General features: G+C 41.0%; 1 protein-coding gene across 1 annotated transcript; it reads right to left on the bottom strand.

Annotated features, from left to right (window-relative positions):
- Positions 1-125: 125 nt before the first annotated feature.
- On the bottom strand, positions 126-12321 carry casd1 (CAS1 domain containing 1). Its single transcript, XM_073462994.1, has 18 exons — positions 11847-12321; positions 10560-10656; positions 10158-10278; positions 9260-9304; positions 9110-9172; positions 8758-8802; positions 8520-8643; positions 7865-8079; positions 7312-7731; positions 6202-6291; positions 5971-6090; positions 5627-5783; positions 5397-5476; positions 4960-5061; positions 4676-4816; positions 3557-3634; positions 2937-3029; positions 126-2630 (listed from the first exon to the last, which is right to left on the bottom strand). The coding sequence occupies exons 1-18, from the start codon at positions 12085-12087 to the stop codon at positions 2361-2363; spliced, it is 2502 nt and encodes an 833-aa protein (XP_073319095.1). The 5' UTR covers positions 12088-12321; the 3' UTR covers positions 126-2360.
- Between the last annotated feature and the right edge of the window lie 1345 nt (positions 12322-13666).

Below are 13666 nucleotides of genomic sequence, written 5' to 3'. Positions count from 1 at the left end.
GTGTCACATGATAATAATAAATACTTTCAAAGTAATTTGCATCTACTGTAAGTCCCTCTACCAGACTCTAGTAATGTCTGAACGACATGAAAAGGGTGTTTGTCCAAAAAAAGAAGCCAAACCAGCACATTTTATGAACGTATTATTAACAATGTACAACAGAATAAAGGCATTTATAAATAATATGGATACATTTCACATTTTTAAGACATCACAAAAAGATTTACATGTAACATATTTCAAAGAGGCCCTGCACAGGGGTATAAATAGTTGTTGCTTTTACACGACCAAAAAGATCTATTAAGGCCTGAAACAATTACCAAATTTATAGCCAGTCAAAGATGAGAGTAAACTTCACACAATAATGGAATTAGCAATATGGAAATGCCATTCTTGTCTATATAATGAGGTGGAGACCGGTTATAGAAGTAACAAATTTTCTTGGCTCGTATTCAGTTTGAAAACACAACCCGAACCGCACATCATCAGATGAATGACAGGAGAAGCCTTGAAAGCCGCAGACGGTTTGTTTCAGGATACAGAAAAAAAATATTTTCTTTTATAGAGAAGCTACATAAATGTGTAGAAAACAATCAACACCGCAATCTTTTACTACCCTGTGGTAGATGAAATACTCAAAATTCGTATTCAATACAGATTACAATATACTTTTTTGTATCTGTTAAATGACCTGGACAAAACATTTGATATACCCAATAAAAATGTGCTGGCATCATGTTAAACTCATGTTTAACTGTGTATTTCACTGCAAAGATGAAACAAAAATGCAGGTTGTACAATAAAAAGTGCTAATCTCTCTTAATTGTCTGAGGATATATAGGCAAAGAGACATCATCTATTTGTCAAATGACAAAATATACCATTTTTTTTCTTTTTTCAGATCAGTCAGTGCATTGCCTAGTGGTTGTGAATTGCTGATGTGGCTCTGATGCAAAGTGTCAAATAAAATGGAAGATTGTGATCCCAGGCTACATCACAGAGGATGTTCTGTATGTAGAAGCCACTGAGAAAAGCTCTATGTTCAAAGGCATTGAGTCTTAAGAAATCACTTATTCGCTCAGTCACTCACACGCTGACCGAAAGGTACACTGGCTGCAAAAGCAGAGGGAGGATCTATATATATAGTTGTTAGTCCTATTTTACAATAACATGTGCAAGCTGGTGCAGTTTCCACCGGAGCTATGAGGCATGTTTTTAACTGCAATGGAAGGATAACAGACTAAAAACACAGCTGAAGCACTGCTGTATAAAATATGTCTCGCCCTCTATCATACAAATATACACAAACTTTGAAGTGAGCTAATAGGACAGACTGGGTGTCAGACTGTAAAGGCTCAACCTCTGCAATGTGTCTCTGAGGCAGGTTATCATCTATGAGATGCTGGGATGGGTACAAAACTATCTATGTGTAATACTTCCTTCACAAACAGCAGTCATGAGCGCAAAGTACAAAATAAAACAAAGCCAAAAAAAAAAAAAAAAAGTATAAAATATAAGCTTAATTTAAATCATTAAATACTGTACATATCACATAGAATTTCAGAGCTACAGCAGGTGACCACGGTACCTTTCAGCACAAGGCAAACATTTGTAAATTACTCACAAAAACATTAGCAAAAATATGGTGAGGGATAATCCAACATTTTAACAATTGCACTCAAAAGTTTTTACTTAACTCCTGACCTTTTTTTTTTTTTTTTTAATCACCCAAGCTAATCGTTGGTCCATATTTTGTATATTTAGATATCTAACACTATTTTGAAAGTCACCAGAAATACTGTACAAAGTAATTTGATAATAAAATGCAGCACAATTGAACATTTTCTTGTAGATATCTGAATATGTAGGTTATGGATCCACCTGAGTGAAAAAAACACCTTCAACTGCGACTGCCATGTGGACGGAGCGTGTGTCTAGTGATCCCTTCCAGAGTGATGTAATGACAGGAAGTACAGTATGTGACAAAATGAACTTCTTATTAGTAAGTTTGGCTAAATAGAAGCAACGCTGCGACGTTTTGAGCGTTTTGTCCTTTTTTTTCTTTCTTGCAATTTGCACTTTGCCCTGAAAGGAGCATCACCTCCCTCTTTTTTTGGGCATTTTCTTTTCTTCAGTGTGCGACTTTCACAACAGTCAAATAAAGTACAGACTCTGCCCAAACATGGCCAGCAGAGAGACACTGTCTTCCTGTGTGTCCCTGTGTTTTCACTCAACACAACTGAGGGAGCCTCCTGTGGCAGCCGGCAGGCTGAAAAACCAGGCCTGCTCCTCGCTGCAATCTGTTACCTCACTCCAAACTTGGCTGGGGCGTGGCGAGTTTGAAGTGATCAAGGTGTCCATCAGGCGCCGGGTGTGGGCTGGCTGCCCCTGGCTAACAGCAATACAGCCAGACTGAAGAGCGCCACACCCCCCATTCTCTTCAGCAGGGCCACGCTGTCTTTGGGAATGACCACCTGGGCCAGGTCATTGGTGATGAGGGAAATCTCATGTGCCACACAGACAAAGATGAAGGTGCTGACCATGATGTTCAGGGAAGGGTTTCCTGGGATCAGGACCAAAATTCCCTTGGTGTCTGCTGCCAGCCAGATGTGGTACTGGCATATGAACAGCTGGGGGAGACAAACGAATCATGATCAGTAGTAATTCATGTAATTGTGCTCCAGGGAGCGACACAACATTACTTATAAAGCTGGGATGAATTATCAGTTGCTTTTTTGATGTTGACTTGCAGTCATATTCTTGTTCCTGGTATTTGATTGGTGTTGGTCCTACATTTTATAACCATTACCATAACTCAGGTTTTGCTGATTAATCATATATTGTTCTACCCTTTGCAAATGCACACGCTTTAGTGGGGGGTATAAAAGTAGACTTTTTATTATATTATTGCAACTTTACTGCCAGCTCCGTCTTACCTCCAAAGAGATCTTTCCAAACCATGCAAAGAATGAGCTATATATAGAGCGGGCGTAGCCAGGAATGTTCCTGATGAGAATGAAGGCCAAAATCTGTTGACAAAGACAGAGTGAAGGCATTCAAAGAGTAAATGCATGAAGACAGAATGAGTGTAATATGAGATTCTTATGGTTTGAAGTTGCAGGCTAAAGTGAAAGCGTCAAAATTACTAAAGTTAGAGTGATAGAAAGACAGGAAGTCCAATGAAGGATATAAACATTGTGCTATCCTGGCCAGTTCAGGAGGAAAAAGTTCAACTATGTTGTTAATGACCTCATCTAATGTACAACTTCAAACGGTTTTCCAGTGGGGATTGGCCCCACATGATACAAGTACTATCTTAATCCATGAAAGAAGGCACTCCCTTGTTGTAACATTCACATCATTCTGCCCATTATGCAACTAGGATAATGACATCTCAAGGCAAATTGACAGGAATTACAGTTGGGCAATTAAAAATAATACCATTTCATACTTTCATTAAAAGAATACACTTGTAGGCTCAACAGTTATCCAAAGTTTGCTGTAAAACAAAAAAAGCAAAAAAGAAGAAAAAAGAGATGGACATAAAAATCGTTACCTGGACCACAGAGATGTAAGGATGCATTTCGTTACACTCCGTTTTGGTTTTGCAGCTGCTGGCCCATATTGAGTAAGTCTGAAATAACAAAGGGGGAGTAGGGTTAACTTAGCTTGGTTGACTTGGTTTGATCAGACCTTAACCAAAGCCAACTCTACTGCAATCCTGAACTGGTTTGAGGGACTCAACAAAGAACAGATTGCTGACTCACTGCCACACAATATACATTTAGCACCTGGTAGGCATCATCTATGTGAGATGAACCGATTATTACTATACTGCGTTCATGTTACATTCTGCAGCATGGACGTCGCGAACAGCCATAATTTAAAGTATTTTGTAAATGCTGTTATCAAGATCGCAAGTTACTGATTTCACTATCATGAGGAAAGCTTTGTTATCTCATGATAAGGAGATAATCACCCATTATCACAAGATAACAAAAGGCCATGTTATCACTTATGTTTACCAGAAATCAGGAGTGCCACGCCAACATGCATAAATGGTGTCGTGTCAACTGTAGCAACTGATTTGAGCTGAAAGTGTTAGATCACAGAGCATCTATTGTTGATCAACATATTAAACTGTACTTTGATTAAAGTCTACCACAAGCAGTAATGATTTTGTGTCTTTTTGTTAGAGGTAACATTCAGATCAGTCCACGTCATTTAAGGAGAAGACTAGTCTGGCTGCAACTTCACAGGAGAGTACACTTCAGTGATCCTTTGAAAATGTCTTTCTTGTGATAGTGACATAAATTTATCCTGTTTTCACGAGAAAACAAACTTTATTATCTCGCATAATAGCATCAAATAAATTATTGCTAGCACGTCCCTCCTTGGCTTCCGACTGCAGACATTCCTCAATACAAAGAAGACCTTCCTCCAGACATACACAAGAGCATTAAAAGCAGAAGATTGTGGTTGCCAAGGCAGCTACAAGGGGTGTTATGAATAAATGGCCACCCCTCCCTCTGAAACCATTCTGTCCTAAGCTACATTCCTTTTAAGGAATTAATAGGATAATGCTCATAGACGGAATAAATTACAGCAGTATAAAATAAAGTGTGACGTGTATTAACAAAACATGTCTGAGAAGGCCAAGTGTGAAGAGTCTTACTATGAAGGAGACGACAGAGAGGAAGAGGAGCAGGTTGGAAATCTTGGCAGAGAAGAGAGCATCTCCTTTGCCCTCCGACAGCACCTGGCGCTTCTGAAGCACCAGATAGATGAAGGCAAACAGCATTCCGTGTATCACCGCCTACAAAAATAAAAAATGTTTCGAAAATTTGGCCCCACTAGAAAAAGCTTGTGATCTTCTTTGACACACATTACATTTCACAGAATGTGTGTTAATGCAAAGACTTGACTGGGTGCAACTGAAGCAAAACAAATTTAACTTACAAATCGGTCCAGCTTCCATCTGAACCACCACTCGTGGATACTTCCGTTCAGCTCAAAGAGTTTGGAGATGGGCCACACAGAGAAGATACTCTCAAAGAAACCCTGGAATGACAGCGCCAAAACATCAGTATCACATAATCAGGGCTTCCAACGAGGACCAAACCAGAAATTTGAGTAAAAAACTGTGATAGCATAGTCTAGTAAGAAGTAGTTATATTGACTACAAATTCACAATTTGGATGCATATTCAACTATTTCATATTACAAATTACATTTTCTTTCAAATTGTGCTGTGTGGCATAACACTAACATGTGAGCTCTTGCATGTATCAATAAAAGCATGTAATATAATTCAATTCAGTTTTCAATTTAATGTTTTACAAACCCTAAACTACAGTTGTGACTGGGGGGGATTACAATGTTATGAATTCACCTACCTGTGAATAAGCAAAGAAGCAGATGAACATCAGGAGGCCCAGTAACTTCGCCAAGACCCCAAGATGCCACATGCCACTATCTGTTCGGAGGACGAGACAGCCATCAGAAAAAGTGTTTTTCTAAATGCAAACCTGCTGCTGACATATATTGTATAGAATTAATCAAAAGTATTGATTCACAGAGTCTGGGATATTATGTATATTAAAGAGTGAAACAAATAAAAACCTACTGTTGGCCTTCTTCTGAAGGATCTGAGGCCACATAGCCAGCGTGCCGTAGATGACGACAAACCAGAAGGTGACCAGTGGGACAAAGTAATAGAACTGGTAGGGTCTGTCCATTACCACACACAGCACCAAGACCAGGAAATTTAGACGGAACAGCACCTGTAGTGGAATGAATATGAAAACATAGAAAGGTACACAGATTAATCAATGACGACAAACACACCAGTCCAAACATCTGTGTTTGTTTTGTCATGAATTTGCCGCTATCTCATGCTTGAGTATGAAAATATAATGATAGCAGAGTTACAGTATATCCTGGTTAAAGTATAACTAACTGTACTCTCACCTGGCACACTCTATACAGGCCAAAGTCTCCTTTGAGCCAGAAAAAGGAAAAGTGTCCATAGCCAGTCTGGAAAAGGTACGCTGCCACCAGCACGCGCACATGCATGTACACCGGAATGAACTGAAAGACAGAAAGAAAATTCATGTATGCCTTTAAATCGAATATCAATGTAAAATGCCTCAAAGCTGGTTACTCCCAAATGGATGTGTAGAATCTCAATTTAGCACTCACAGCGCTGGCTCCAGATATGTGATAGATTAGGATGACCAACTGCATCCAGCCTTTCCACTCATCTGTTTGTTCTCTGTTGAGTAATTTGGTCTGTTTGAAAGAGGAAAAGAAAGAACATGAAAGAACAGAATTGTACGCCTGATATCACAACCTTTAACAAAAAGCTCCCTTTAATTTAATCAAGCCAATCCAATATCAATGTTGACAGGCCTGTCGCACCACCCATAACTGCTTAACTATAATTTAGGCTCACCATATCTAGGATTCACATCAAAGTGTACTCATTAATAGATACCAGACACCTAAATACGCCTGTTTTCATCAAGATCCATACATTATTCCCTGAGAAAATTAACGAAAATGTAGAAAAAAAGTAATCTCTCAACATTAAATAAAGTGAGAAAAATTCCCAGATCCATTGTTTCATCCAGATCTGCACCAAAAGTTGGGGTACATTCTGGGCCGAGCACCCATCCTCCATCCAAGTTTCATGGAAATCCGTTCAGTGGTTTTTGTGTCATCAATCATCCAATCTATCCGACAGATGTCAATATAACCTCCTTTGCAAAGGTAACAACTGCTACAAGACTATAGCTGGGTAATGTACCCCGAAAAGTTCAATGCCAAACATTATATTCATGCTGCAATGCTAAAACAATGTGCATTGTTATCAGTTTTTATCATGTTAATTTAAACCACTATATACCTTCAACCCCACTAGCAATAGAACTGAAATCCACTGACTTTGCCATATTGGCTGTTAGACGGAGCTTCATTCATTTTCTTTTTTTTCACCCACACTTATCAAGATCTTGAAATTACTAAAATGAAATTCCATACTCTTTCTCACTATGTAGGAACCCTGTTAAAACTCGTGGATACTTTTCATATGTTTTGCATGTAGTTAAAACGTTGGATGGAAACTATAACTTCTCACTACATTCACACACAACACATCCATCAATACGTCTGGTAGGCAGACAAAAAAAGCTAAATTTCAGGAAGCATATCTTTTTTTTTTTAAACACCAACTCAGAATTGAATAAAAGTTAATTGTTGTTTAAAGCTTCCCCATAATAAAACATACTGCACTGAGCAGTGCCATCTCACCTCCTTGCTGTTCTCATTGTAGAACACTCCCAGTACAAATATATAGATGAGAGGGATGAAGAATGTCGAGTGTGTGTAGAACTTCTGCTCTTTCATGAAGACATCTGCTCTGTCACAAAGGTAAAAATAGCCCATGATGATGCCCATCCTGCAGAGGGCCTGGAAGGGTGCCTTTGGACCCAGGGGGACAGCTGCAGTCGCTGGCTTCTTCTCCTCAAGGCTCTCCACGTCTGGGGGCACAGGTCGGCGATGGCGGTTGTTGCCAAGGACGTGGAGGACCAGGAAGATGAGGGCAGAGCCCAGGAAGAAACACGCTGAAAGCTTCTGGAGGAGGTTTGGGTGTGGTAAGGTCTGGCAGCAGGAGCCGTCAATGGGCCTTAGCCGCTTGTTGCACACCGAGTTCATGAGGACCATGGCGCCCTGACACGAGGATTACACAGGGTTGTGAGCAAGATGTGAGTAATATAACCAGACTGTGCTACCATGATTGCTGAACCTGAGCCACTGAACAGAACCATCTAATTACCACCAAATAATTTGTTATCCTGCCTACCACATTCCTGGTGCTCTCAGGCAGGTGCAAGCCGTCATCTGAAAGGGTGATAGTTTCCATCGCAGCCTGGCGGGACGCAGCCAACAGCTTGACCCGGGACCTGCCATTACGCTTGCTGCTGTTGAGCACGTCCACCGCCGCTTCATTGTAGAGCTCAAGCTGCTGGTTGGTGATCATTTTCCTGTTGTCACTCAACACCTCCTCATTTACTGGGTCTAGAGGACAGGTAGTTTTGTGCAGCGTGAACAGGAAGAGATTTAGTTTAGAGGCTGCATGTATGAGAAATTGACATGCACAAAATTCTGCAACTCTTTCAGTCATGTAGACTTTTTAGTCAAAAGCTCTACTATTACAATTTGGATCTTGTGATGAAACAGTAACACCTAAACTGTAAGATCTTTTAATGTTTTTGTTTTGACTGTTTTGTTTGCTGAAGAGCAAGGTTTAGCAATCACAAATCCATGCTTGATAAAGTGTAGATGATCACGAGGGACTAAAATATACATGTCAAATAACTTGGAAGGTGTGAACCATCAAATCATTCTAACAGTTATCCCATTTGACATGAATACAAAGAGTTCACTGTGGTGAAGGAGAACATGCAGTGATACTTCACTAACATGACGGATCGAAGGAACCTCAAAGCTGAGCTCACCTTGCAGGACCCAGTAGACCTCTCCGTGGTCAGCCAGCCTCTCCAGGTGCACAGCGATGGCCGTCAGGTTGACTCTGTACTGCTGCAGGGCCTCGTTGCTGCCACTGTGCAACTTGATGGACCACTGTGGTAAATAGATTCATGGATGAGATTAAGATTGACATATCTCAGCCACCGCCTTGTTTTCTTCCACCGCAAAATGTGCAAGCTTTGTTAAGCACTCATTTATACAGCTTACTGTGGCAGCTCCCAGGATGACAACATCTGGCTTTGCTGAAGCTTCCTGCAGCACATGGGAGTAGTTGAGATTAGAAAAGCAAATCCAGGTTTATATGGCTGCATCTAACAATTATTTTCATCATTCATCTGCATATTAACATTCAGTCTATAAAGTGCAAAAGAACTGTGAAAATGCTCATTGCAATTTCCTCTTGACTCTTCATTTAGTATCAGAGATGACAAAGAAAAGCAGCAAATCCTTTAATCTTTTATTTAATTTTTCTTTTGGCTCAACAAATCATTGCAGCTCTGCAGGTTTTTCTTCCTCACATAACAATGATCACCACTTGTTAATAACGATCTAATCTTACTTTTGTCCATGATGTCAAACGCTCCTTCATTGAATTATTTGCCTCTGGATGCCACAGGAAGTCCTACACACAAAGGACATTTTTCATTTCTATCAGCGTGCGTTTACAGACTGAGAATAGGAGATACAAAGGTAACCAGAAATAGCTTACCACATTAACAGAGGAACTCTCATCTTCAAAGGAAATGTCCTCGTGCTTCAGACATTACATGGGGACAGACAGAGAGAAAGGTTGTGAGGCAGATCCTCTTTTTCCCCTTCTTGAGATCAGACCCAAAATAGTCAGGACTGTTGCATAATTTCAGTGCATACCAGTGCTTCATTATTCGTAGATACATTTTTTTGTCCAAACCACTTGGTATTTACTTACATTATTTGTCACAGTACATTTTTTAAATACCACCTATTTCAAGGTTTCCTGGTGTTCATTATAGAGGCTGAAGGCCTCATGATAGTTACACCTTTCTTAAACTGATCACAAATGGTGGAATATTTTCAGATTTTCAGATGTGAATGGAAGTCAGTGATGAGACCTACATTTTGCATTATGACAGGATGTCATCTTTGTACATAATCAGAGCAGAGTATTGCAGTGCCAAGGAGCAAGATAAATGTTTCGAGTTTTTCTTCACTCAAGAACAGAAAAAAACATCTTTACACTCAATCTGTCATAATCAACTGGGGAAATGTGTGAGGAAAAAACATTTTGTACAGGAAGACACAAGCAGCCCTGCCTCCCACTGTTGCAACAGATGCAGCGCTACCACTCTGTCTGCTCTTCTACATATGCCTTTGGTTGGAATCTTGAATGGGAATTGTCATAATATAGTGGTTGACTATAGTGTGATGGGATAAGGCGGATTTTAAAGCAGAAAGACAGGTTTTTAGATTCATCCTATATTTACTCATTATCATAAGATACCTTTAGTTTGTTCAGGACACATAACCTGAGGGTGAATGTAGGAATGACTCACAATGTCCACACAACTCTTGCTGCTGCTGCTGAACAATTTTCAAAGAAAAACCCTTGTGCTCTTTCTCAGAATTACCTTGTTTCCATCTTCTCTTCGCTCAGGATCAATAACTTTGATGAAGGAATAAAATAGCTGCCTGATTCGTGAATCACCAACAAAGGCCACCCGCTTTTCAGCAAGGCAGGTTTTGGCTTCACTGCAAGACAAAATGACGTAAAACTACACCCTTAAAACAATTACAGACAGCAAACATTCATGTGCTGAGTGGTTGTTTTTATTACCTAATCAAAAGCAGATCTTATTACAGTCTATCCATGTGATAGTACCTACTCAGTTGGTTAGTTTGCTCACAAATTACCCATCCACCCTTACAGACAGACACACAGACACACACCTCATCTATCACTGCAAGACACTTGATTATTTGACTCAAACATACTGTACGTGTAGGAGCCTTGCACTGTTAGTGTGACTCACATGCTTTTGTATTTGTGCATCATGCAGCCGTACGGCTGCCATACGTTCTCCCCCAAGTACCGTCCTCTGGACAGCAGCCATTCACATGAGTCTCCGCCTGCAGGCAAGACACATAGATTCTACCAGTAAGTAAGACCAAACAAAAAAAAACACAGCTCTCGCTTTCACTCATAGTTTCTCCCTGACTAGAACTGAAACCTGCTGTCTCTTTGGTTCCCTGGCTTTTTATTCATTGCTGTCAAAAGGCTTGTATACAATACAGGGCTCTGCTGGGGGCCAAGGTACAAAATGAAGCCATCAGCAATTTAGCTCCACTATAAATCTCTCCAGCTATTCATTTGTGTGTAAAATGAAAGGAGCCATCTGCAACTGAATCAACCCATAGAAACAGGCGAACATGAAGGGTCGGTGGGCTGGCAAGAGAAGTGGGCATGTAGTGTCATCGCCAGCCAAAGCAGCTGCTCTGAGTGTGTGTACACAGAGGTCTCTGGTTCCTATCTCCTTTCATGGGCAAAGTCCACTATATGCAACCCAGCTGGAGGGTGGATCTATGCCATGCTCATATTTCTTTACAGTCCAACTCTGGGCTTTGTGCCATCGCTGTCACAGTCCGTCTTGGGATGTGAGACAAGGAAAATGAGATCTAACCCATTACACCTGAAAACGAGTGCCAAGTGTGCATCAGTGTACCTAACTAATCTGCCAGACAAGCCAATGCAAACTTGTGACAGACCGGAGACAGACAGCAGGCTGCTACAATACTGTTCAACACCACTAAGTTAAAGCTGCAGCTGATCGCGTTACTACACCACATTACTGACAGCATTTATCCTTTTTGTAGAAGCTGACTGAATACTTACTACCGGCGATTAAAGGGCATTAATCTCCTACTATTAAAAACCTTGTTCTGTAAATTGCTAGATACATCAACCCACACACGGCTTCCCAAGCAGTAATCAAGCGTGTCCTGACAGGAGCATGTAAACACCGCTAACGCTAGCTAAACGCAGTGTTAGCTTAAGTCAGCTAAGCTAGCCAGTCAAAACCGATTTAAGTTCGTGCAGCTAAGTTACCATTAGTCAATTTAGTCTAACTTCGTGCGCTACCCTCTATCTATATGGTTTAAGGTCTATAACCTGCATGTGGCAACGCTGGATACCGACGCTGCGCCGACCAGCAGAGAGAAGTAGCCACAGACACAAGCAGCTAACTAGCTAGCTAACATTAGCAACAGCTTGTGTTAACTGGCTGCATCAATACTAGTTAAATAAACGGGAGACCACTTACCTCCATAATACCGCGAAGCTGTGTGAAACACGAGGAGTAAAAAGACGAGCGCTATCGATATCAATTTGGCATTTTTGATGGTGAAATGTTGATTTATTTCGCGTTTGCCCAGGCTATAGGCCAGGACCGCCATCTTTGCTCCTCCATGACAACAAGCACCTGTGCAGTCTCGCGGCGGCGCCTCTCCGGGTGCACCATCTGCCCGGTCTGCTGCTCCCCGCGGCACCGCCTCCTCCTGCATCACCGCGGTGTGTCAGCGCACGAACACGTCACAAATACGCTTCAGAAAGTGTCTCAAGTCTAAATTACTCAACCAAACGAGACCACAGTAACTTTAGGAGAACTCTGAGGGGACAGTTCAAAGTTTGATGACTTCAAAAAAGCAAAACTGTGAGCGTGATCACCGGAGATGAGGTGAACTAACTCGCTGAGACAACGGGCTAGTTGGACATGGACCATTTCCTTAAGCTTCTGTGGTCTTGCGCAAACAAATGAAAGGAAAAGTTGTTTTTCAAAATCACATGATCTCCCAAATGTCCAATCATCTATTGGGAAACTTACTGGAAGCACCGCAGAGGTCAATGACAGAGAGCGTAGACACACGTAATGTTAACTGAGGGTTTGAGTTCCTGGTAAATAATCATGACGTGTTAATGATGTGTTTGTTCATCAAAAACATTATAATATAATATGGTCACCCCATAATCAGACCCTCCATTGTCCTACTAGAGGACATGTCAGTTTGATTTGTCTAATGTGTGGACGGGCATGGATTGTGCAATAATGTCAGTCATTTACAGGCTTTTTAGTGTTTTAATGTATTATTTTACACATTTAAGGTTAAAGATGCCTTGTGTAGGTTTTTGTTAACAAAACAAAGTGTTACAGTCTACGAAAAGGTCGCAGAGGAGCTTAGCCGACGTGACTTTCGCCGGCCCGGGAGAAAAAGCCGTTGTTTTACGTCACTGTTCACGCCCAACGTCGCGCTTCACGTCACGACACGTCACTTGTTTACGCCCACCCCAGTGGCGGCTTTTTTGCAAAGGAGGAATATTACGCCTCCCTTTCACACAGACAAGGCGGCAGATTGCAGCCTTGACCTGGCTGCAAATGTTGCTGCCTTTATGGCCCATTGTTGTGTTAATTTGTACGTTAATGTGGCAAAATGCATCTAACATCAACCACTACACCAGAAAAACATTGGTGTGTAGCGCTGCTATTGGTTAAAAACTCCACAGACTAGGCTACCTTCAAGGGGAAATTATATTCAATAATATTGCGTTGCTGCTAAGTTAAAATGGTTATTCCTAATAAATGCACCATCACTATTGTAGTCTGTTGTTTCTTCGATGTTGTTTGATTCCCCATGTAACATCCACACATATAAGCATAGGCAGCAATAACATTATAAGTGGTAAAATTCTCATTTGATACATTTTTATTACATGAATTACAATGATTTTTTTTCATTGCTGATTTCTTCTATCGGTGTGATATCTGCGTTTTCTCGTTTGGTTTGTTGGGACACATCCTGTGGATTTCAGAGAATTATTGAGTGTGGATTTAATGTATTGGCTTCACAATATAGTCCAGAAGTCTAGAGTGTAAAGAGGGCCCTACAGTAATTCACCCTACTATGTGTGTGTAGTTAAATGTTGTAATTAATCATCGCCACGTGACATCCTGTGATCAAACCATAGATAAGTCTTTGGACGGCGAGACCAACAAAGACGCAGTGTAGTCTATCAGTCTTTCATCGAGTGACTGACACAGCTGTCCTCCCCCTGGGCCCACTGGGCAGCATGTAACACAAGACCATG

This window comes from Pagrus major, chromosome 3, assembly GCF_040436345.1.
Source record: "Pagrus major chromosome 3, Pma_NU_1.0".
Lineage (NCBI taxonomy): Eukaryota > Metazoa > Chordata > Actinopteri > Spariformes > Sparidae > Pagrus > Pagrus major.
The sequence above is the reverse complement of the archived record's forward strand: the minus strand, read 5'-3'. Positions and strand labels throughout refer to the sequence as shown.